Source organism: Scomber japonicus, chromosome 5 (assembly GCF_027409825.1).
Source record: "Scomber japonicus isolate fScoJap1 chromosome 5, fScoJap1.pri, whole genome shotgun sequence".
Lineage (NCBI taxonomy): Eukaryota > Metazoa > Chordata > Actinopteri > Scombriformes > Scombridae > Scomber > Scomber japonicus.
Genome location: NC_070582.1, coordinates 30,534,595 through 30,561,216, shown reverse-complemented (window position 1 = coordinate 30,561,216; position 26,622 = coordinate 30,534,595). Strand labels below are relative to the sequence as shown.

General features: G+C 39.1%; 2 protein-coding genes across 2 annotated transcripts; both read left to right on the top strand.

Moving 5' to 3' along the window:
- The first annotated feature begins 11,137 nt into the window (after positions 1–11,137).
- Positions 11,138–13,831, top strand: LOC128358913 (protein preY, mitochondrial-like). The gene is made up of 2 exons (XM_053319316.1): positions 11,138–11,384; positions 13,687–13,831. Exons 1-2 carry the CDS (start codon positions 11,194–11,196, stop codon positions 13,829–13,831), a joined length of 336 nt encoding a protein of 111 aa, XP_053175291.1. The 5' UTR covers positions 11,138–11,193.
- A 105-nt stretch (positions 13,832–13,936) lies between these two features.
- Positions 13,937–14,815, top strand: LOC128358914 (phosphatidylinositol N-acetylglucosaminyltransferase subunit Y-like). The gene has a single exon (XM_053319317.1). The coding sequence runs from the start codon at positions 13,976–13,978 to the stop codon at positions 14,186–14,188; it is 213 nt and encodes a 70-aa protein (XP_053175292.1). The 5' UTR covers positions 13,937–13,975; the 3' UTR covers positions 14,189–14,815.
- Positions 14,816–26,622: the final 11,807 nt, after the last annotated feature.

Here is a 26,622-nt window from a genome sequence, read left to right as displayed (position 1 = left end):
CAGAATCATTAGAGAAGGAGCATAAGTAAAACAATGAATACATATTTCTGTCAATAACGCCCCAAAGTGACACTCTTAGGATCAAAGTTTGATCCATTTAGTCCGATAAACATTTTAAAAGTCTCAAAAAGTGCAGATAGACAGTTCAGCCAGAGGGAGTCTTCAATGTGCTTGATCTATGTGCACACACATTAGATGATCTGGGTAAACTGTCTCACAAACAGCTCCATGATCAGAGTCCTTTTAAGCTTTGTCAGCTTGTTCCCGAAGGAAATGTTGGCCAAAACTACTAAAGTAAAGCCCAAGTTGTAATATAGAAAACTATCCTTAAAGAATCACAGCTCATAAACTCTTGTATGATGCAAAGTGCCAGAGTTTGCAGCTGCTGTTTACTGCTTTCAGGCTAACTGAGTACAACTTCTCGCTGGTAAACTCCATACTGCTGACTTTATGACAGCACCAATGCACCAATAGCTAGTGGGCAGATCTCCCAGTGACATTATGATGAATCCTCTGTTGCCTCATTTTTTTGGGAGGAGGTGCAGATACAGATCAGCCTTCAATGCTCTAAAGGACACATCTCACATCAGAGGCGGCCCCTTAAATGGGCCACAGCTTGTCATTCTCCACCTACGCATCTGCAGCAAGGTGGAGCCCCTCCTGTGTAGGATTTAAATGCTATTCAGAGAAAACGTAGGACGTCACGACTGAATTGTGCAAAGAGTAGAATCAGATGATGAGTTACATAAAGAGAATGAATTGAACATGATAGATGGATGTTCTATCATCCATAGCAGATGGATGGGATCTAATAATGGACAAGCAACCAATGGTGTTTTGCTTTAAAAAATGTGCTGCTGTGTCCTTGAGCGGGAAAACCAGTATGTGTGTGTGCGTGTGTGTGTGTGTGTGTGTGTGTGTGTGTGTGTGTGTGTGTTTGTGCCCTATTACTTTGCTTTGTTCTGTAAATGCTGAGTTCCCTTAAAACTCTAAATCATGAGTATTCACTGGGTAATAACTTGCACAAATTCAATAAAAGGGGTGAGGGGGGTATTGTGAGAAGGTAAACTAGCATTTCTGCACATTTCCATTCTACAGCTAACCACGAGGAGCATGCAGACATTCTCTCTTACTCACTCGGATCAACCCGGGAGGAATTTTGACACCCAAAGTTTTGTAATTAATCAAGATTACACATGAGTCTGAGTTATGGAGTCATTTTCGTGCCTCAATTTTGAGCGCAATCAGACAATCTCAGCACGGAAAAAGATACTTTGTGAGAAATCATTATCAGGCAAAGACTAATATATTTGTGTAATGATTTCTCTACACAATATAATTTATGTGCATGTAAAGTAGAGGGACTTTGGCACAGAAAGACGTGTAATTAATCAATATTCGACGTGTGTGGGTTTGATTTATGGAGTTACATTTGAGCCTCAATTTTGAGACAATTTTAGCCCAAAAAAAGATAATTTTGCAGAGAAATAATTACTTTGCATGATGATAATTTCTCTGCAAAATATTATTTATGTTGCTCACATCTTTTTCTGTGCTTAAAATGTCCCATATTGATTAATTACATGTCCTCGGGTGCCAGATTCCTCTGTTTTGCATGCACATAATTACATGAATACAGACTGGGTGTTTGCGGCTGAGATGTTGGAGCGTCTGGATGTATGTTTGCCGTGTGAGTAAACTTTGCTTTTTGCTGATTTGACATTTGCATATATAGTACTGCTAAATAACGTGCCCTACATTTACAGGTCTCCAAAAGTTACGCACTGTCATAACGCTTTTAATTAAATATAACTGCTTTGTAATCAATCTCCCAATTATTCAAAGTCCCAGCTTTCAACAATCTCTATCAATAATTCAACACGAAAACAGGATGAACCTATTCATTATTAATCCGGCTATTATGTATTCAAAAGTTTGCCTTTTTTCAAATGGCAGCCCACTGAGGTATACATAACGTAGTGATAATGCAGTGGTGACTTGTGGAGGACTGGAACTGTGTGTCTCCTATCGGCTACTGTGTAGCATCTGTTACCAAACCTTCTGTTGATCTTCTGTTCTTTTTGTGGCTCAGGTTTGTAGATCCTGAAATTTTACAAGTATCTCAATTTATGGGAAGCTGAAAATGTCCAAGCTATTTTATTAGTGTATTTAAAACTTGATATTTATAAGAACCAACAGTAAAAACAGATCATGGCAAAAATGTGTCCCATGTGTGACTGTCTCTTTTTTTACCTCTGCCAATAATGAATGTCCAACCAGTGGTCAACAGGCTAAAACACATCATCTAAACCCACATTATGTATGATTATAAAGATATATATTGTTGCATACAAAGAATATTCTCTGGGTGAAATTAAGAATTCTACACATTTAAAATACTCTATTATAAGTAAAGCTTTTGCATTCAACCAGTAAAAGTACACATTGTTAGAAAAGTGTGAAACTGCATTTATTTTTAATACTGACATACTGTATCATCACTTTATAAAGTCTGCATTGTTAGCAAACATTTTCCTGTTTACATATGCAGCATAACTAACAGCATTTGCATTCATTTACAGTCACCACACACATTTAAGCCTAATATCAACTCTCTTTTTAGCTCTGTTCTGATTTCCTGATGGAAACAACTTCTAGATGCTCAGCTTTCTTCAGCAGATGGTCCCTAACGTCAGTTTTTGCTGTTCGGTGCTGAGCAGGTATAGTGCAGAATGGCTTTATCAGGACGTTTTAGCTGAAAGCAGCTGCCTGCTGCAGCTGGAGAGCGGTGAGAGTGAAGCAAACACAGTAAAATTGGCCGTTAAAACCAAAATGATCAGCTGAAGATGCTAAAACACTGAGCTGAGAAGAAGTGCAGAGCTGGGTGATATTCCTCTTTGGCTTCATCACTCTGAGCCTTACACATGAATCATCTGATCAATTGTGAATATGAAAATAGTGGGTGGTGCAGCTTTAAAAAATTAAAAGTAAACATTATCACATCATCATATTACATTATTAGATGATTCTAATGAATGTTTTAATGTGTCAGTACCAATTTATCATCAAGGTAGAGTGAATTTTATCTAATTAAAATGTTGGGCAGTGCATCATATTTTATACACTGATCACATGGTTTGTATGGGAAATCTTAAACTGCAAAGTAATAATAAAAGCTACAGCTGACGAAGACGGGCAACGGTACGGTCCAATGTACAGCATTTCCTACTGAACCCTTCTGTTGTCCTCGGGTCAAATTTGGCCCATTTTGTTTTGTGTTGTATGTCAGAAATATTTATTTATTTTGTCAAATTGCTCAGAAATCACAGCAACCATTCCATACTACATACATGCAAGTGTAATAATATAATATTGATCATTTGCACTTTACGCTTTATAAACAGTCAAACCACACCAGCTTGTTATAATCCATAATCTATCAATTTATTTTCCTCTGATTTTAAATTTAGTTAAATAATTAATTTACAAAAATAAGTGCAAAACTTGTGATAATAAGTTGGAATGAAGTTTCCTAAAAAGGTCTAACACAGATTTGGGTGATCATTTATACTTTATTTAACAGTCAAACCAGTCAAAATTGACCCAGGAGGATTTAAAAGTAGCAGGAAGACAACAGGAAGGTAAAATGTAGTGAAGTAGCTACTGTAGATGAAAGAGCTGAAAGTACTCACAAGTACCACACATGTGTACAGAAGTACTAGTAGTGTGACTTTACTCCACTGTGTGAGACTGCACAGCCTACTGATAGATTCTGTTAATGTAATGAGGGAAAACACAGTTGATGCATTTTACAATTTTTGGCCAACTTCAGCAAACACTCAATGATAGCACATATTTCAGTGATTTTGATACTTGACAATTCATAAATATACAAATTAAAATCACAGTAGACAAAGTATTTGCTAAGTTGTAAAGTCCTATTTTCACTTCATCTGAAATGACTGAAATTTGATTTAACCTGCGTGCTTTGGCTGCATCTGTTTGTTTGTTTTCTTAAATCTGTTTTTATTTATTTATATGTATTTGCTTCTGAGATGTAGGTCGCCAAATAAGAGCAGAGGCATTTTCCTGAGTGTTTGGGTCTCTGCTGAACTTGAATCCTGGCGTCATGAAACATGGATGAGATGGCACTCAACATCAATCCCAGTAATGCTGCTGTTTACTCTCCCACTGTCTCATAAAAGGCGTCATTTGCATATACACACACACACAAATACACACATACATACACATTGTGCTTTTTTATTTTGCTGTTTTACAACAAGGGAATGAGACGGAAGTGGATGCTGAGTATGATTCATGAGATCAGAGGCGGTAAGGCACTGTTGGGGGCAAACTATTCCATGTAATGGATTTATGGTGATCTCATTATAAAAGGTGAATGTATTCCACCATGTTACTGATTAAACTGTACATATTCAGATCACTGTTAATAGTAGAATGTATCATTTTATCAGTATTATATCTAGGGGCATGAGGAAATTGATGTTAATTCATGTTCAGTTATTTGATTTGTTTTTTTTTATTATTGTTTTTTGGCTGTTTAAATATATACGCCTTATAGTGTTTTCATTTTCTTGTGGGTACATGTTCTGATTCATAAACTTGTTATGTCAGTTTTCAGATATGGGAAGAATATTGGGCTTTTATTAATAATTAACTGTAAAGTCCATTGATGTGTTTGACTGCTCATATCGTTAAGATTCCTGCCTTAAAAGACCTTTAGAAAAAGTTTATAAAGCTTCACAAAACTGAAGAATTGAGCCTTCACTTGGATTCTAGTTTAGACTTGATGCTATTCAGGTCTCGAGTTTTGAACTGGTAAAAATCCAGTAATATAATAATAATATAAAGGAGAGAATGAGAAAGGCCAAGGCTCACCAATGCATTAGAAGGATCTGGTCGTAGCAATGTAAAAAAAAAAAAAGAACACTGTTTGAAAGGAAAAAAGTTGTGTCATCTTGATGGCATTCAGAGACCTGAAAAAGAATCAGAGCTGTTTTTAATTTGCTTATGAAGACCTGTAACCTGGTCTAACTTTCAGAAAGCTTGACTCGGCCTCGACTTGTCTTAATTGACGTGTGACTTGATCTGAGACGTGACTTTGAGTTGTCTAATTTGACAAGGACTCAATGTATTTATACTTCATACAGGTTGGTGTAGTTCAAAGTGCTTCAAGGTTGATTGACAAGCTGATAATAAGACCGAACAAGTGTAGACCGAGAACAACATTAAAAAAAGGAACAAAAACAAAGACCAGTACACGCAAGTGAAAACATTTTTTAAAAGTTGATTTGAGACTTGCTTTTACCAGATTGGGATTTGGACGTGTCTCAGGTGAGACTTACCTTGACAAGACTTGTACTGACTTGAAACTTGACTTGACTGTTGGCTTTGATTTGTCTCAATTAACTTGAGCCTTGACTTGAGAAAGACTCAGCTAGTCTCAATTGACTTGAGACTAACTGTAACAAGACTTGAACATCTTAGCTTTGTCTTCACTATGTTGAAAGGTTGTATGCACTGTGCCCAGACCCTGACTCACTTCAATTTAAAAAATATATATATTTTAAAAAAGAGAGACTGTTTCAACTGACTGGAGACTTGACATGAGGCTTACTTTGATATGGCTTTCAGCTTGGACTTGTTTTAAATCATTTGAGACTTTTCTTGAGAGCTGACTTGGACTCATACCAAAAGAAATAGAAACAGTCTTAGTTGATGGCGTCTAATTGAAAAATAAAAAATAAAGGTGCAAACCCTAAAAACATAGTCACTCGTCTTGATTTCAGTAGCCTACAGGGTTCAAGCTACTCATGACGCTCTGAATGCTCCTGAATATCTTCCACCCTGATGAGTGTAACACTGGTGAAAATACTTCAGACCAAAGAAAAGAAATCAAGCCATACTGGTGCAGTTTGTGCTCTGTAGCTCAGTGAAACTGATGGCAGATGTGTGGGCCTCTGCAGCCTCGCAGCCTCCGACGATACACTAATTATCACCCTCAAGGCAACGGCTACTATCTCGTTAGTCCACTTGAGAGCTGGCTGGACTCTCTTGTTCTCTCAGTCCCACTCATTCCCTCCTTCACTTAGTCATTATCCTCTCTACTGTCCCCTCCCTCCTCCTCTCTCACTCCTCTTTCCCTTCCCTCTCTCTAATTCACTTTTCCTCCATTGCCTCCTCCTCTTTTAATAGATGCCATTATGGAGAGAGTGCGTCTTCACTAAAGAGGAATCCATCCTTTAACGCAGTGCCTTCTTTTAAAGGATTACGATGATGCATGAATATGCCCGGACATCAAAACAGCTTTACACTTTGTCTCGAAAAGCGATAAAGCATTTCCATGGATGACTTGTCATAAAAGCTTTAACCCTGCACCTACGTTGTTGGGGGGAGTTACCATGAACACCTCATAAACAAGTCTCTGAGACACTCATGACATCAAAGTCATTGTAAACCTCGCACATTAAATGAGCCGTGAGCATGCACGATAATAAACACACACACACAAACACACATACACGCTAGCCAACAACGTAGCCCTAAAGAGTGAATGAGTGATTAGAGCCAGCGAGGCACTCTGGGGGCCTTGAAGGGAGCGGTAATGATGCAGCGTCAACCTTTGCTCACGTCTCATTGGCTCGTGCTTCTGCTGAGTAACCGCTGAGACTTAATTGAAGGGTACACTTCGTTAACACCGTTGCCAGGTGACGACAGAGGCCTAATTGAAGGGCAACGCTTCATTGGATCCATGCCTGTCCATCAATCAGGTGTATTAGCAGAGAGCTTAGCTTTTTTTTTTTTTATCTTTGTTGGCAGGGGAATATGTTGACTGGAAGAGGGCGGAAGTGTGCGAGGAAGAGAGAGGGGAGAGGGGGGGAGAAAAAGGGGAAAGAGGGGAGAAGATAAAGGGTGCAGAAAGAGAAAGAAAGGGCAAGACAGAGGAGGATTAAGGATGCATGAGAGACAGAAAAAGCTGCAGAAGGAAGTCCTCGGGGATCTGATTATCAGATTAAGCAGCAAATGCTGCATCAGCAATATTTCAGCATGGAAATGAAAGCTCTCCTGGCAGGAAAAAAAAGCCTAATCTCCTGTTTCTAATTGGATAAAACCTACGCTCAGTAAGGAAACCATCAGAACTCAACTCAGAATGAAATGACATTGAATTCACACTCGCCATTCAATTTCACACAAAAAAAAAGACTCTTCGTTTCGTGGGATAAACTCCTGCGGCCGTATGGAGGGAACTGAAGAGTACATCATATTAACATTTTTTATTCTAATTCTGTGTGTAGAGAAGAGATGAAATTTTAAGTAGTATCATTGCAGTTAGGCAAACATAACTTCAGCTGGCTGAGTCCTCAGGCAGGTGTGAAATGGACTTGTAAGTGGATTCCTGCAAACAAGATGAGATAATAAAATGAGGAAATGAAGGTTTTTTACTTTGTTAATATGGCGGAAACTGAGGAGGGATAATTAGACATTATCATAAACTCAGTATATGGGTCAGTAGTAATTAGACTAATGAGTGAGAAAATTCTATTATGCAGGGCAGCCAGTAGAAAGGTGTGAAGAGTTTACTCTATCATTACAAATATGTAGGATCCTGTCTGTGCACTATGACAGCTGCGTGAGGGGGGAATAAAAGAAGCATCACATATCATCACCATGCAGTTGAAATACTGTCGAGTCTGTCACTGCTTCTTGACTCAAGAAGGCGTCTCCTCAATACAAACTTAGGGGGGCGAACCCTGACAAACATAGCCAGCCTGAAGCAATGAAAGAAGTCATCACCGAGAACTCTTGCTGTTCCTGTGGGCGTCGCTGTCAGCGGGTGGGTTCTCAGAGTACAGGTGAATGACTCTGAAAAGGCCAGCAGAGGTGTTGGGATTGATGAAACCTCTGTCAGATATCACTGGTGAGGAGGTGGCTTGATGAAAAACCTGTCAGGAGACACTACTGTGTGCTAGGAAAAAGCTCTTCGGTTTGGTTGCTTCTGCTGCCGCTGAGCGCACAACAACCCGCCCGCACTGCTGCTTTCCAAGCACGCCTCTTTCTCCCACATGGAGGGAACTATAGAGAAGCATGAAATAAGAAGTTGCTGTGAATTGTGTGTATCATCTCACTTGTCTCTGAGGATCTTCATGCATACAGAAACCACATCATGGTTGAAAAATATAACGCAAACTCCCAAACTGGGAAAAGAGGCCTTGTGCATACATCTTTGAAGCCCTGAGGAATTTTAAGGCATTGCTGGGGAAGCACTGAGCAGCATTTGTGTTGATGGCAGACAGATTATGAGAGATCCTTTTCCCTGCCCAGAAATCTTCGAAGTTATTAGTGTTGTAACAACCCTGGCAGGGATCCGCTTACTTCCCTGCCAAGTACGAGCCGCCTGTTGGTGAGGGGGCCGTGCTGTCGCTTGGGGAAGCATGAGGCCTTTTTGGCTCGGACTCTGAGTCAAGTTTTCTTTCAAAACGCATGACTCAGGACACTGCGACCAACCAGAACCGTCCTAAGTTACTGCGTTCTGCTATGTGTCATTGACGTCAGTCAATCAGACCAAAGCAGTGATTCACACAGTCATCTTTAAGTCAGCATCCATCAAACATGTGCAGCAGCATGATTCTGGCAGTCCCACACTGTGTGCTACATAGACCTAATTTCCATTTCATTTATTGGTCTAATACAGAACCGCTGGAGGTTATCATTTAGAGAGCACGACTTATAATAAGGAATGTGAAAGCCGCACAGTTCTGTCACCTGTTACCCTCCGTCTGTTACCTTCAAGTTAGCCTCCAGTCCACAAGCTTTTATAACTCTTAACAGTCTGTCCTTGAAGGTTTCTTGTGGAACATTTCCTGCTACTGGGCTATTCATATCTGTTAAATGAGCATAAGTTATAACTTCCTATTAGAGTTTCAACTCTTGGTGATTTTAAACTCACATTTGCTTATTTTGGCCACTTGGGGGCAGCGGAAACAAGCTTTAAACAATACAATGATACATTATCTCCTGACATGGTGAACTTGGAAACAAACAGACGCTTATTTACACATCCAGAAAAATACAGAGTAACATGAGTGTTCATTTGGAGAGACTTTCATTTTCATATTTGTGCTATTTATCTGCTTATCGCTCCTCCACTACATACAACTGAAGGTGCATGTAGAGCATCAAGTACAAAAATGATTGTTAAAATTAATGATTGTAAAAGTTTTAACAAAGTTGCACAACAATTTCTTTACTCAACAGCTCGCAACAGCTTGAAGTTGTAATAAGCATAGCAATGCGTTAAATAGATCATTGCAACAATTTTTTTCTCAAACTTACTTCTGCCTTAAAAATAAGAACAGTAAAAGTTCTGATTTAGTTTTGTCTACAATGAGCCTTTTACTTTTTAATTAAGTCAAATACTATAAGCTACTTTAGTTGTGTTACAAATGTGTTTTACAACTGCAAGAAATGAAACAGAAATATGTATCTTTATAACTCTTTTTTATTTGCTAGATGGATTGAAACAGTTCATATTCAAATGTATTAAACTATATCAAACATGGTGGCTTTGTAGTCATTTTGCCAATATTTTCTTGCAGTTCTTTCTGTCAAGTGAGGATTGTTTTAACCCTCCTGTTGTCTTCCCATTGACCATGTGGTTTGGTTTAACTGTTTATAAAGCATAAGGTACAAATTATCACCCAATTCTGTTAGACCTTTTTAGCCAACTTCATTCCGAAATGACGTCTTCCTGGGTCAAAATTGACCCAAGGACAATAGGAAGCTTAAATTAGGGTTTCTTACATCTGAAGCAGAATCAGAAAGTTCATGTTTCACTTCAGCTCTCAGTATTGAAAATCAACTCAAAAATCAGAGATGTATCTATCAACCTAAGCTTTCTTTGTATTAATAATGTTCCTTTCTAACATCTTTCTCTTCACCACCATGAAACTTCACCAGCACTCCAAGACCACTGTTGTGTTAAATTAGATCAGAGCATGAGGACTTGCAATGGCTGGCTGATTATGTCCAGATGTTCCTCAGAATGCACCAGACAGCTCTTTTATTCCCTGCACTTGTCACTTTAATGAAGAAATTTCTTAACGTTGTCTAACTTTTACTGGGAAAATGTCTAAGTCTGCACCAGATAATCTGAAATGTCTTTAGAAAGTCGAAAGCATGACTCTTGCACATGTCCTCTTTCAGTATTATTTCAGCCTCAGTGCTCTGTAAAATACGTCAGAGATGATGGATAACTCTCATGAGTTAAACGGACCCAACAAAAAAAAAAGGTACACAGCTATTGTGCTACACTGTTGTATTCAAGGCTTGGCAGCAAGAGAACAAAACACAAAGGAGAAAAAAAAACTATATTAGCAGGTCTGTCATGTACCAAGCAGTGGGATATATTACAGCTAGAAGCAGTTTTAAAACAAGTTGGGGCCCTGCCAAGAAAGTCTCAGAGCAATATCTTCAGCCATATGGATGGGGGAATGCATTCTGTTGGAGCTGGCACAGGGCTCTCTGAAAATATTTAATATTGTATAGATATAACCTGCTGGGAAATCATGTTCAAGACGTCTATGGGGCTTAAATGAAACCACAGTTCAAACAGTGGCTTTTGTGAAATTGCCCAAAAAATGAAACTTTAAGAGTTTCTTCCTCTTCATACTATTAATATGGTATCTCATTGTATTATTGAGAAAATGGACCAACACATTCTATAATCCTTGCTTAAAAGGTGTAATCTATTAATGAAAGCAAAGGGTTGAAGAGTCTTTTAAAGTCTGCCGCATGAAATTAATGCAATTTTTAAAAAGTCTTATTACAGTCTGGTTTCATATCCTGGCCTGCAGATACAGTTACCTTTACTGAGATGCGGTGCAACGCTGCCACCATGCGGACAAATAAGGAAACTGTTGAAACAACCTTCTAAGTTATATTTAAGACTATGACAAACACAATATAATAGCTTTTATAAAAAATCAGCAGTATTCAATTACAACGGCGTCGAATTAGTAAAATGAGTAAAGGCGCTAAAGAAGTCAACATGCGGAACTAATGACAGCCGTTCCCACTTCACCGGAAGGGGACCTGTATTTGTGTTGCACAGACACAGGCGCTTCCTGTTCTGTCGGAGAGTTTGTGCTAGCTAAGTGAACCGGTTCGGTCATGTTTCGGGGTGTTGTGGGTCGCCTGCTGACACAGACAGTTGGTGTTCACCGCAGTGTGAAGTGTGCTCCTCCGGCAGCTTCCTCCGTGTCCGCGCGGAGTTTTGCGGACGTGAAGGACGAAGCGCAGCCGCCCTTTGACGCCGCCCTCCTGGACTTCCTGGTGTGTCCGCTGTCCAAGAAGCCGCTCAGGTAAACACTCACACACACACACACACACACACACACACACACACACACACACACACACACAGGGTCAAGTAAAGGTTTCACATGTCAAATCATTCATTTACTGCCGTGTGTATAACGCTGAGCAGAGTGCTACTTCACTGTCCACCTCTTAAGTTTAAATACATCATTTTGTCCCGAGCACAATCAATCTTTAAAGTTTAATAGTGTATTAGACTATCTGGACTGGAGTCTCTTTAGTAATCTAATCTGGTCCAGATTTGACAGGTTTAAGTATAGTGGTTTCTAATGTGGACATGGTCAAATCTGAAAGTGCGTTTAATCCTTACACACTGTTTGGGTCAAATGTGACAGCTGTAAAAACACCCCAAATGTCATCTACCCTGAAATCTGATGACTTTTCCTAAATTGGTCCCAAATGCATAGAAATGAAAATATTTTAAAATGTTATACTTTTGTAAAGGTGCTACACATTTTTGTCCGTTGAAGCTGTTCTGGGTCAAATTTGACCCAAATCTATTGACATGTATGGTTGTTAAATTGATAGTCAATAATTTTAAAAAGATAGTAGTTATGAGGATTTCTTTTTATGATCCAGATTCCATAAGGTTCTTGTCATTTTCGGTTTCAATAAAATACATTTAAATATTTATTACTATGTCATATTTTAATGTCTTAGGTAAAATAGGATATAAACTAATCCAAAAACGATGGGTGTAAATCCTAAAAACAAACAAACCAAAGACACTCTCTGCTCTCTGAAATATTAATCAAGGTTTAATCACACATTTATTGACCATTCAGATCGGCTATTGGTGCTTTCTAAACAGGTTTGTGGTTTCAAAATTTGGTATAGACACTCTTTATGAGGGGATTCTTAGACCGGGTCAAAATTGACCTAGAAGGGTGTAGAATATGAACAGTATGTAAGGAGTAAGGCTTTACTAAGGTGTCTAACACTTTCAAACTTGATTTCTATGGCACCTTCAAAACTGAAGTTTCATACAATACAACATTGACAGAATAACATACTCACAATAAACACAATAAAAACAATAATCCAGCATAAATAGATGAAACATTAAACTATAAATAAAACAACAAAAAGCAGAAATTATACAATATTACAGAAATGTCTGTTCCCATGTGTTTTTAAAATCTTTTTCAAATGAGGCACAGACTCAGCTGATCTGATACTGAAGGGGCAGTTTGTTCCACAGTATTGGGGCAACAGCAATAAAAGCATGGTCTCCTTTAGTTTTAAGCCCTGATCTTGGAATGTGTAACAACATCTGATTTTCAGATCTGAGGGATCTTGGTGCAGAATAATGTGAGGAGTTCAGAGATGTAAAGTGGAGCCAGACCATGTATGGATCTGAGAGTTATTAGTAAAATTTGAATTTTACTAATAACTAATAAATTGAATTCTGTAATGGATGAAAAGCCAGTGTAATTCAGCCAGGACAGACCGTGATGTGTTCTCTACATCGAGTGTTTGTAAGAAGCCTTGCTGATGTATTCTGTACTAACTGTAGATGAGACACTGCTGCATCATTCAGATGTGAATAGTGAATTACAGTAGTCCAGACTTACTAAGTGTAAGTAGTGAAAAACAGAACAGAGAATCAGTCACTAAATATCATCATTTATGTTTCCCTTTAACGTTCCCCTTAACCCTGAATCAGAAGCTAACTGCAGGGTTATTCATATCTAACTGTTGTTTTACCAGAAGTTAGATGACTGCAGTGTCTACAACAGTACACACATTGAAGCAGAGTGTAAAAGTCAGGTTCAAAAAGCTGCTTTTTAAACATGACTTTGCACCATAACTGAACCGGTGTTACACAAATATTTGTGACCGTGCAGATTCAGACAACAGGAAGTTAAAGATCCCCTTCAGACATGTATTAAGACATGAAATTACTCGATAATGTAATACTTCAATAATGTGGGTCTCGTGTGTATTTTATTCCACAAGAAAACACAATTACTACTTTAAAATGATTAAAATAATCTAATCTCTCTCCCTAATTAAACATTCTAGACTGTGAATATGTCCATTTAATTTTAATTCTCAGTGTATGAGCGCTGCAGGCTTCAGGTTTATTGGACCAGACACCACTTTTGATAACAGATATTTAATTACATTACATGGCTGAAATTGTCAGTCTCAGTTGTTGTATTCAGGTATCGTAGGAAAAATGATAACCTCAGTTTTTATGTAACAAACATCACAGTGGGGAAAATGGCTTTTCATTATAGAGATGTAAAGAGCTGTGCTGCTGTTGTCCTCGTCCTCCTCCAGGTACGAGGCCAAGACCAATGAGCTGATCAACGAGGAGCTTGGCATCGCGTACCCCATCCTCGACGGCATCCCCAACATGATCCCTCAGGAAGCCAGACTCCTACACAAAGACGCAGATACCTCAACCAAACCTACAGAAGAATAGAAAGCCCTGTGGTGTTTAACTGCTGTCAGACTGAGCAAGACAAAAGCAAACACGTCCTGCTTGCGTTGCCATAGAGGAAAAAGCTGTACTGCGTTTTAGCCACACGTAACCTGATATTTATTTAACACAGTAGCACCTGCAGCTATGTTCTCCCTGTCTGTGATGGTGGGACTGGTCCCCATAGTGTCTCTCTTCGGTTTGTTCTACTCTGCGGCGGTGGACGATAACTTCCCTCAAGGATGCACCAGCAGCAACAGTCTGTGTTTCTACAGCCTGCTGCTGCCCGTCACCATCCCCGTCTACGTCTTCTTCCACCTGTGGAGCTGGATAGGGATCAAGCTCTTCAGGCACAACTAGGTCATCCCGACTCTTCTGCTCAAGCTAAATAAATGGAAACACTTTGATACCATTAAAGCATCTATTGGTGATACACTGTATTGTGTTTCTGCTGGCCCGTTCTGTTATTTACATAGTTTCATTTAATAGAAGCTGTTACTCTGTGTTCTTTTTTTAAGACATCAGATTAATCCTCATAAATGTGCCGATGTGTGTGAGAGTGCTTTCTCTCTCTGGATGATCCAAATAGAAATGCACAGAATTGCTAAACCAGGCAGGACTAAAATAAGTCAACTTTATTAATTAGGATTTTAATATAATACATGTTTAAGTGGTTGTTAGTTTTTCATCTTGAGGACAACTAATCTGCATGGTAAGTAGCAGCTATGAATAAATATTTCCCATTTCAGTTGTACTCAACAAGCTTAAAAGCAAATGACAGAGTTACAGTTGGCTACTGGACAAATTGTTGGCAAGTTGACATAAATACAGTGAGATGCTTCAGGTGGAATATTTACTGTCACATGGGAAATGAAATATAAGGGTGAACAACTGAAAATGTAACATGTCATTTATTTAAAATGTGCTATATATAATGGTGCAATAACTCAACCACTCCCTTTATAATAAATAAAGTTTAATTGATACAAATGTCTTCATACTGCCATGAACTACAATTTGATGTCATAGTTTATAACGTACAAAAAAGACATCTGAAACATATTAAAATGAGTACATCATACACAAAACTGTGTACAAGTGAACCTTATTCTTATAACATTAAATAAAAGTCAAACTTGGAAAATTCAAACAATTTTCAAATATAGAAAGTTGTCATTCATACAGTAAGGAATGTGTTTTTTGAATTGCAGTGAAGTTGATTTTGGGGCAGCGTTTGAGTTCATAGTGAAAGATGCATCCATCATGAGAGCTGCAGCTGTCCACTGTGCATCATACAAGGACTGAACATCAAACCTTCAACTCTCAAATATGAGCTTCAGCATTACTGGCTGGAATTATATTAACTTGCTCATCTCATACTTGCTGTTCATCTCTGCTGTTGATCTTCAGCGGGAGTTACTAAAACACTGAACTCATGCTACATATATTTAAATGGTGTAGTGAGGGGGGAAATTAAGAAGAATGTGGTTGCCTTATGATAACTGCAGGTTAGTGTCTCTTCCTACTTTTCGCGTCTCTGCCCTGAGCCAGTTTCATGAGCGGGGACTCCGCTCTGGGCGACGGTCCTTCTCCCTTTGTCTTGAAAAAGAAGGACTCGTTGAGCCTCATCTGGACCGCTCTGACCTAAAAGACAAACCAGAAGTCATTTTCTTACTGAACCATGATATGACATTTTTCAAGCATGTCTGAGTTAGTCATATCAAGTGGATATCTGTCATATTTAAGGTCTTTTTAGCACCAAATTCCCTCTTTGTGTTTCCTCTGACAGTGTTACCCTGTTGAGCTGTGGTGGAAGTATAGTAACAAAAAGAGGGACTATGCCACTACAAAGTAAGAAAAACCTGTTTAAATGTTCATTTGGGGTCTTGACTGTTGTTTTAGGACAAATGAAAGAATCTGAATCTTTCCTTTAATTACCTTCATGTCAAGATTATGCTTACATCACTAAGACATGGAATTTAATTGAGATATATAAGTGGTTTGAGGGGGGAAAAAAAGATCAGATGAAGCAAATGTGTATTTTTTTCTATAAATTCAACAGGGTCAAAGTCTTGGTTCAAACGTCCAAATTTCCAGAAAGAAATGGAGATGCTGTGTGGTGTCACCTGGCTCAGGTCCACCTTGTTGCTTCGGCAAAGGTGCTCGTAGTCCTCGCTGGAAGTTGTGGTGTCAGTAGACTTGGGCTCAGACTCCGACTGTGGGCTCGGGGGACTTTCACCTTTACTCTTGGCCCTGACGGACCGTCGCTGTCGACCGCACGGCTCCTTCCTCGCCTCCGAAGAACAGGACGGCCGTGCACCTCTGTCACTTTTCACTTCCTTCAGCAGACACAACGGTTTCCAGCCAACGCTCTTCTCTTCGTCACCTTTGAGCTTGGTAGCTGAGATCTTTGGGTCCTTTTTCGCCCTCTGCGGCAGGCTCAGGTCCAAAGGTTTCACGTCGACAGAGATTAGAGTTGATGTGCTTTTCTGCTGGAATTTGAGATAGGAGGAGAGCTCTGTGGTGAAGAAGTTTTCCGTCTGGGTGGAGGCGCTCGTCGTGGATATTAAGGGAAGCGGTGGGTGCTCGTGTGTGTACGAAAGGCATGAAAATGCCTGCTTCTTGGATTTCACAACATCAGGGGACGACGTCACCACAATCGGCTCGTCCAGGTGAGGGTTCTCCACGTTGGGCCTTGAAGGAGAAGGACATGGCACGTCTTTCTCCTCAGTGAGATTCGTGTTTAACTCTCTCTTCTCTTTGGGAGTCCCATTTTCATTCTGCGACCCCTCCGTCAGCATGAGTATATGCGGAGTCGTAATAACGGCTTTATAGCTTGCTTCACCGCTAAAAGAGTCGGAGGGGGATCTAAAGGTCTTCTGGGTGATGAACAGGTCCTGGCTGTTTATATTGTCAAAGCTGCACTGAGAGTCGGAGGCTTGTGGCGGACCCTGGTTCTGTCCTGTCTCTGTGATCGGTGAACACCTCCCGACATCTTTCACAACGTCATTCTCCAAGAGGACACTTTCAATGGATGACTGCAGAGACGAAGGGACGTATTTAGGACGTTTGACTTTGATGTAGCCGGGTGATAAATCAAACATCACTTTCTTTTTTCTTTTGGTTTTCTTCTTGGAGTCTGGAGTCAGTGGATCAGGTTTTATCTTCTCAGTGCTGCCTCTCAGGTTCAACGCCTCAGGTTTTGCTTGTAAGGCTGCGGTACTGCCACACTCAGATACAAAGCTGTCATCTAAATCCAGAGCCATTTTCTTTTTCTTCTCTTGCTTCTTCTCCTTCTTCTTCTCTTTCTTCTTCTCTTTCTGTCTCTGCATCGCTTCTTTGAATTTTTTCTTTTTCTTCTTCTTCTTCTGGACGATGTCATTTGTCGCGTTGTTTTTACATTTTTGGCCGTTATTGTTCTTTGCTTCCTTTTTTCTTTTTGTTTTCCCAGGTGAAATCCAAGACTCCCAGAAGTCGGCTTCCTCGCAGTCACTCATGAGTCTATGCAACCGAGAGAAGACGGAGCACAGTTTTTACATGCTACATACATACAGTACTGGAAACAGCTGGTCTGGCTCTGTCGAAAAGTTAATGTCTAAAACTCATGAATTAACATGATATATTTTGTTGTGACTTTGTAGTTTTACACTCGGGATTATGTACCAGACTATTTCTTGGCCAGGTTCAGTAACTTGCTGGAGTCTCCACCAGTTGCCTGGAAACCTCAACAATGAACTATTCCTTTCTGTTCTTACAGTAAACGTATATGTAGCAGACCAACAAACACTGAGGCCAAAGCAAAATGTTAATGTGTCATAAGTTCTAACTTAATAATACAACGTATTGTAACTTTATAAACAAAATAAATAAATACAAATAAATTGAAAGCGATCATGTACTAACTAATGTGGGGTTTTTTATAGGGTAGTTGGAAAGTAGAAAACAATTTCAAAAAGCTTGAAAAAATAACCAATAATATATATATCCAGATGTGTCAGCCAATGGAGTATCTACCAAAATGGGTTGTGTTTATGTTCATGTGACTTCAGACCAATCAATATCCTAGACAGGCAGGAAGGGCAATGGGAGTATCCAATAAGAAACATGGGTGACACCAGAAAAGTGCAACTTAAGAGGTGATACTTGAGTTAGTACAGAAGTAGCTTAAATCTAAACTGTGCCCTTTTAATATGGTATACTTACCTTACACACTACCGTACTGAAATGTTGGACCAACAGTAAAGTTGTTCTGTATACTACAAGTGTTGCTGGAGCTTTGACCTTTTTAGACTTTTTTCCTTTTCTATGCACCTTGGAAGTAGGTGAAGTTGCGTTGGGAACTTCTACTCTACTTCTGCTGTCTTATTTAATCGATGCTTTTTTAGTACAGCTTTCATTTCTTTTTCATGGTGGCTTACCTGTCTTGCTTCAAACTTATATTTTCATGTTTGTAAGAAAAATAAAAACCAACAGAAAGTGTGTTAGTATGGTGTAGTTCCACCACGAGCCTACGAACCAGCTTAGCGTAGACTATACTAAAAAGTCTCTGGAACAGGAGGGATGAGCGTCATATTCCCTAATTTGGTGTTTTGACAATGATTGTGGTAGAGAGCTCCAAAATCTCCCATAGATGTACAACTGAGTTAAGACCTGGTGACTGTGAAGGCCGTCACACCTGACTCACATCACTTTCATACTCATCAAACCTTTCACTGACCCACTCGTGTCCTGAATGGGGAAAAAAACTACATTCAATATGTTTCCCCTCTACTTGAGTCAGGTTTTACTTTTGACTTGTCACTTGTCTGTTTATATAAATGTGTCAATATTCATCCGTAGTATCTATTTATATCTATTTGATTACTTGAAATATCATTTCGCTCTGTTTTCTGTATTTGGAAACAATTTAGTTGATCATTTTCATGGTTTCACATCAAAGCCAGACATGGTGAATGTGCACTGCCTCTGTACAGACAAACTCAGTGAGGTAAAGACTATGGGATGAGATACTCCCCATGGAACATGTGCAAAATAGCTTTTACAGCTCTACTGACTTTAAAATAGTATTGATATCTATGATAACACATTATGTATAAATTCCAGATTAAATCCAGTGTGTGCATATGCAGGTTTCAAAGACTAAAGTAGACTACTATTTCTACACGCAACAGCAGCATAGCCTCATAAAATGTGCTTTTTAGTCTACTTATTAAAAGTTCATGTTTGATAGCTGTAATATGATTTTAATTACACTTACTTGTCATGAGGTGTAGAATGTGGCAGTAAAATGGTGAAACCCCTCTCTTTTCTAGCAGAAAACTGGCAACATTTCGACATGTGAAGGGCAACAATGTATCAAGTTAGAGCAGTGCAAGTAGTTGCATGGATTTACAATTCTGTGCATTTTTACAACATTTTGTAGCTTTTAAATGTTTTAACGAGCCGAGCTAGTCTCAGCTGAAACCGCTTTTAGTACTTATATGAATGATAGCTTTAGCAAAACATGAAGGTTTAGCTTAACTTAATTTGCTGCATATTTTCGCGGTTGATAAATGCGACTACAGCGTTATATAAAACACCTTGTTTTGACCTATTTATATGCTATAATATGATATATCTTTGTACAAAAAATTGTATGCAAAAACTGAATAATTACCTCAAAAAGTTGGTTCAGCCAGCAGTCAGCTTCAAAGAGACCGCCTGTGCCGCCTCGAGTTCATGTTGCATTCACTGCTTCTCGAAAGGTGCGATTTCTGACAACTACAGAGAGCACGTCGCAATATTAAAGAGTCAAGGAGTACCTAGACATTTGAGGGAAAATAAGCAAACCCTTTATTTTGCCATTAAGATTTAATACAGATGAGAAATAATACAAACATACATTTATAAGATTTAAAGTGTCCAATGTTTTATCCAAATAGACCCACTCATTGCGTAGTTGGTCAATATAAACATGATATCACGTTTTAAAACGACACAACTAGCTTTTATAAATAAGATGAATATTTTTAACTTCTTGAAAACGAAACAAAAAATACAAGCTTTACATGCAACTTTCTACCAAATTAAAACAATTGTCTACATACAGTACGACCATGAATGACTCAAGAGACATTACCCATATACATTTATTAGGTGGTGGCTTTCATGCTCTTCCTCTCATAAGTTCACTTCAATAAAAAACAATTCATAACACGTGAAGCATTGAACCCCCAAGCTGCTGAATGTCAGGGTCATTTCCTCTGATGGAAATGTGTTGCGTGTGTTTCGGCTGAAAGGTTTTTTAATTAATTTGATGATCAGTTCATGTTTCAACAACTGTTCACACGCTGACCACTAGATGTCGCACTATACCATCAGCTCCTGCCAGAACTCTGAATGGGATCATGAATGAGGACAAACAATAGACCGTATGGCATTCATAAGACTGTAGTCAGTAAAGTTGACTTCCATATGAAAATACAAAGTATCTCTGACTTTAAAAGTACATACAAAAAAAAATAAAGTAAATACAAAAATAAAGACATCTGATACATCTTCTGCTCAGTCAGTCTTATGCCTTACTAGCAAAAAGCTGCTTTCACAAACCCTGTCCACAACCCATCCTCTTCATGAGCATACCTCCTGTTCTCACCATCCATCACTCATTCTGTCTCTCTGTCTGTTTTTCAGTTAAAACCTCCTAAATTTCTATGAGCAAAGAAAGGGCTTAACGGGCCCCCGAGTTTGCTGTGAAACCCTCCAACAGAGCAAACTATTAAGATTTGATCATTTCCTGCCTCTATTTTTTTTTTTAAATCATACAAGCTGGCAGGCAGGGATTTATTTTAAAATAATTTTTTGGCTGTGTGATGATCTCCATGACAACTGAAAAACTGCTGATGAAGGTCATGAGATTTGGCTGAAGGCATCAGGAAAACAGCAAATAAATGGACTTAGGAATTAATTATTTGTCAAATTGCTTTTTTTCCTGATCAAGAACAAACCATCAAGCTCACTATTATTGAATATTCATCAAATTTTTGTCCAGAGGATGTTTCCTTTTAAATAAGAGCTTAAGTCCCTGCTTCATGTAGTAAATGGATACTTGTAAATCAGTAGTATCGTTCTTGAAAGTACAACCATACTCCAAACATTTTTGCCAGAACAATAGCATTTTTAAAGTATTTTTTTCCACATTAACCTAATATTTTTAGGGTTATTATGAAGGCTACCGAGGACTAAGGTATAAATGTACTTCACATCACAGACCAGCATCTTCATCACAGAGACTGACCGGCAATTTATTCTAAGCAATGCTGTGACCCATTTCTGTCCAACTGTCCCATTAGTTTGACAAAAAGCAATCCTGTGCTGCACCTGTACCTCCTTATTCTTCACAAGAATGTCCTCTACCCTTATTAGTTTGAGGAGTCTTGTTTTTTTTTATAGATATGAGATGGGTTTTTAAGGTGTGCAGGATTCCTGGAAGCTGGATTCTAATAAACACCAGTTTTATTAATGTATTAACACAAGTAAATTCTATGGGATGTTTTCTGTTCCCAAACCTGCAGTACTTACGGTATCTTAAATAACCTGATTGAGCCATCCAACTTGGGGACATCATCTCCTCCCAGAAGGCATATAAAACATGCTCTTTTTAAATGTGTTTTTAAAAAAATGAATCTAAGCAAATACGAGTCAGTTATCAGACATATTTTCATTCAGTTCAGAGGTCTTTGTCAGCACTGAGACTGATTGTTGCTGAGAACAGGATGTAATAGAAACATGAAGTCAGTGTTAGTCAGTTCGCACATATAATTCAGGTGTTGAGTGACATTATGTGACTTGCAGATTGGTACCATTCTTATCGGTTTCCTCCTTCTTTTGACACTTCATTCATCCAGGGTGCTATATTTCTCCTGCCTGCAGAAGTCCAACGGTGAAATCCTCAGAGATTTCACATTCTGAGAAGCAATCATGAAGCAATCAAGCCCCCTCCGCCTGTTCATTGTGCAGAATGATGTACAGTATGTGCAGAGTTTGATGCTTGAAGGCTGTTTTCCCATTCATTTGCATGAAGGCGTTTCTCTGTGCTCACCCAAAATCTTTGGGTGACATCAAAACTAGTCTCAAAGTCAATCCTGATCCAGGATGAAATTTACACAGGTGATATGGAAACTTGAAGTCTCCACTTAACATAAACTGAAAACGGACTTGATTTTTAACTAGTGTACTGAACTTTTTGTGTAAAAACCGAATCGGACACACATTTATTTCATATGATTCCAAGCAGAGCATGAGTCATAAAAATGTCTTAAGGGGGTCTTTAAATTTTAGAACTTTTGTAGTGATGCCTGTCTTGAGTTTATAGTCTTAGGTCTTTGAATTGTGAGGTCAGAGGTCAGGTTAAGCAAAGGTATACACTGCCCTGCCCAGAAGCTGGTAGTCAGAGACTCACATTGTGACTCAGCTCTTTATTAGACATGACTAAACACGTGCGAGCCTAAATGATGCTGAATTGGTAAGCAGTGTTTGTCTACCTGAGTAGTAGGCTGTCCAATTTTTATCCTGTCAATTCAGGGAGTATTTTCATTGTTTTTAACTCACAGCGGAATATCTCACTAACTGCTAAAACAGATAAATGAACTTGAATGAAATTTGCTGAGAGCTGCCAGAGAGGATAAACCCCTTTCCCCCTTTTTGACATTAATGAGTTGTGTGTTGCAGCATCTGGGTTCCACTAGCAAGTGTTTGGACTTATCTTGATCTTGCTATGATAAAGTGAATGAAATGAAAGTATGAGCAGTGGTTGTGACTTACCCCAGCTTTGCTTTGTGAGTGCTGGTGCAGGGTGTAGAATTTAGTGGAATTGCAGAAATGGAATATCGCATTCATAAGTATGTTTTAATTAGTGTATAATCACCTGAAAATAAGTCCACCATGTTACACCACCATGTTTCTACAGTAGCCAGAACAGATAAACTAGAGATGGCCTTGTGTGTTTCGCAAGTTTTGCGGCCACTGTAGGCCCTCCTACATGCTTGGAAGTGGAGTGTGAGATGAGTTGTTTTCAGTTTGTAGCAATCCAACCGCTAGATGCTGCTAAATCCTACACACTGCACCTTTAATGTAATCATAACATTTGAGGAAAATGTATGTAATTTTTTATGTGTAAGAGGAGATTTTCAGATAAGATCTTTGCCTTTGAGTGGTTAGACACAATTAAGTTGATATCTGTTCCACAAGGTGTTCAACAATGGGTTTGTGATTTATAAACCCCATAAAAAAAATAATTGTGTTATAATCTTTTTAATAAAAAGCAGTGGAATTAATTACTTACAGGTATTTAATCAGTTCTGAACATCAACCATCCACCAGTCAGACTTTTTTAGGGGGCTGTGGGGGACATTTTATCCCATTATTAGAGACAACACACACAGGGAACACTGTGGTTCTTGGTCAGATCCTGGGACCCTATCCGAGCTAGTGAGCGACTAGCTGGTCAAATAATTCAGGTTCAAGTCTAAATGTTCAGTAAGATGTGAAACAGATAAAACTTGAAAGACAAAAAATGCATTTGTGTGTAGACGTTCTTAGCCTTGGCTCTGTATAGAAATAGAAAAGGGCAACCAGAAAGCAACAAACAAACCTAAAATCTTTCCCATACTGTAGAAAGACATTGTGTTGTGGAGGCTCAGAATTGTAAGCTATTTTTGGTATCACTGGGAGTTTAAGGAGGTTATGAGTAAGACTTTGTTGCCCCGCAGCACTAAATGACTATAAAACATCGTGGGGGTTGATAGAGTGTTTAGTACATATGACTCAGGAACTACTTTGCCAGGGGCTGAAAATTCGACCCCTTCAACTCACTTGTCAAGCCAGCACTGTGTTTTGGGGAAGAAAACTGGCTGCACACTGGTATTTTACCAAACAAACAAGAGGAGGTAATGCGGAGATAGTACACACATGCCCCATTATGATCTCAAAGCTGCTCATTTGAGGACTATTACAGAGATATTGTATTATCTCCAAAAACCATTATCATGTTTGGAGCAGTAATGAGATCTCTGTGAACCCCTCATCTCACTGTTCTCAATGTCCCTCATATGAATGCACCCTGTTGGGGGCATTTCATTTCCGTATGTGGGTAGTTCTCTGTCGCTATGGTGATCATGGAACGATAGCTAGATAACAAAACCATGAAAGCTCAGAGAGAGATAGAGGAGGGAGGGAAAGGACGTGTGTTTGCTTATGAAGTCAACATTTCATTTGTGTCAGATTTTATTATTATATGAAAACATCTAATAAAACTGTGATAAAATACAACAAGTGATAATCAAATAGCTAAAGCAACTATGCTAGCAATATCCCAACCATTCTTTGAGGCTGGACTTTTCGGCACAGCGGGGCTTTAAGCTAAATGCAAAAATTGTGATGCAGACATGCTCACAATGCCAATGCTAACATCCTGAAGTTTAGCCGGTAAAATGTTAACCATATTCAACATGTTAGATTAGCAAATGTTAGCATACTTTATGGCACAAATGTGTATCATATTTCATTCTGTGGAAATGTTAATGTCTGTACTAAATATGGACTAGCCCCGGTGTACTTAGTAAATCTATCACTGCATTGAACTCTACCGAACTCAGTGTCTTTTTGACTCTTGAATTTCTTTTGTTTTAATTGAAAATACATGTTGAGAAGAACCCTAAGTTTAAACTGACCAAGCTGAAGGTTTTTTCTGCAATACCATTTGTTATGAATTTTTGATCCAGGGAGGTTTTATATGTATGAAACTTTTCTCGAGCCGAGAAAAGCAATTTAAAAATCTGTGATGTCATCACAATGTAAAGTCAGGAGCTGAGCAGGAACTCGTGGGTGGGGCCAGTGGGAGAAACACAACTGCGCATAATGCTGCAGTGAGCCGCATAATGTAGAAGTAAACCCAGAAACTAGAAACTTTTTTTGGTTATCGTATGCGCCAACCAAGCAGTCCTCATAAGACTGAATGGATACCATTTTTGGTCCAGTACCCAGCTCTTATGAGACATCCATGATTCAAACATTTCTTTCAAAACCAAAACTGCCAGTCTTACAGTGGTGCTAGAGGAAAACATTATCTAGAGAATATAAATGTCTGTACCAAATTTCATCCATCCAGTAGTTGGTAATCTTGAGGTAAATGGTGGATTAACCCTTAAACAGACAACGTGCACCAGGAGATACAGACTCTTTAACCTTCGTGTTGTCCTCCCGGGTCCTTCCTCTGTCCTTCCTTCCTTCCTTCCTTCCTTCCTTCATCTGTCCTTCCTTCCCTCCTTCCTTCCTTCCTTCCTTCCTTCCTTCCTTCCTCAGATCTAAGTTCAGCTGTTAGGGTAAATGTTCCCTCCTTCTGTCCTTTCTTCCTTCCTTCCTTCCTCAGATCTAAGTTCAGCTGTTAGGGTAAATGTTCCCTCCTTCTGTCCTTTCTTCCTTCCTTCATCTGTCCTTCCTTCCTTCCTTCCTCCCTCCTTTCCTTCCTTCTTCCTCCCTTCCTTCCCTTCCTCCCTCCTTTCCTTCCTTCTTCCCTCCTTTCCTTCCTACCTTCCTTCCTTCCTCCCTCCTTCTTTTCCTTCCTTCTTCCTCCCTCCCTTCCTTCCCTTCCTCCCTCCTTTCCTTCCTTCTTCCCTCCTTTCCTTCCTACCTTCCTTCCTTCCTCCCTCCTTCCTTTCCTTCCTTCTTCCTCCCTTGCTTCCCTTCCTTCCTCCTTTCCTTCCTTCTTCCGTCCTTTCCTTCCTTCCTTCTTTCCTTCCTTCCTTCCTTACTTGAGGTGCAAATGACATAACTAGTAAGGTCTGTTTAAGGGTTAATCTTATTCGACTGCTTTTCAAATTTGACACTGATCTTGAGAATTTGGTGTTCATAAAGGCTTCTTAATGTCTATTAGTCACTGCTGACATGAGCTCAACAAAAGGACTGCCATTTACACAAGATTTATTTCCTGTGATAAGGATTGTATGTGATGAAAGCTCGGACAAGCTGGCCAAAACTTGTAGGGTGCACCAAAAACTTGTAGTGGGCAGAATGATTGATTCATTTTCATTTAAGCTTTCCCAAGATTTTTATTTTGTTGTTCAGTTTTGATAATTTTGTCATTCAGACAGCATGTTTGCAAATTGAACAAAACTCCTGAGATGGATGGTTTATGCATTTTAGCCTTAGACTTACAGTTAATACTTAAAAAGAAGCTGTGTGAAGCCCAGAAGAGAGTTTGATGGCTTGTAGCAACCTACATTTTCAGCACTTAGCCCCTCAAATTGCTATATAAGCCATGTGTCTCTTTGCATTTGATGATCCACTCTGGTGAAATCAATTGAATTGGTAGAATGTGCAAATTGCCTGATCAAAGCAATCAGTCTAGTTGAGTGGGAGGAATTCATGCAGCAGTAATGGTCTGGTGTGGTGTCTGGTGGCAGTTAAATGATGAGTGCCTTAGTACCTTAGGAGGCAGGGCAAGCCTGTCTGTAGTTCTGGGAAAAGAGGGTCAGGAGGGAGGAATGAACTTCTTGAAAGGCACATGATCTCACTCACTTGTTAAAGTTGACCCTTTGCCCCACATTGTAAATCCTGCCAATCACAATGGGTTGTAAGGGATTCCTACATATTGTCATATTGAAGTATTGTTAAGTATGTTGTGGGAAAATCTACATTTATGTGAACTGTGATTTTGTTAAATATGTATTTGCCCAAGTTATTCTCAGTTTTTACATGTATTAAGAAGCATTTCAGATGTAAATGCAGTTTAGGTATACAGGTGTGCAGATGTGTTT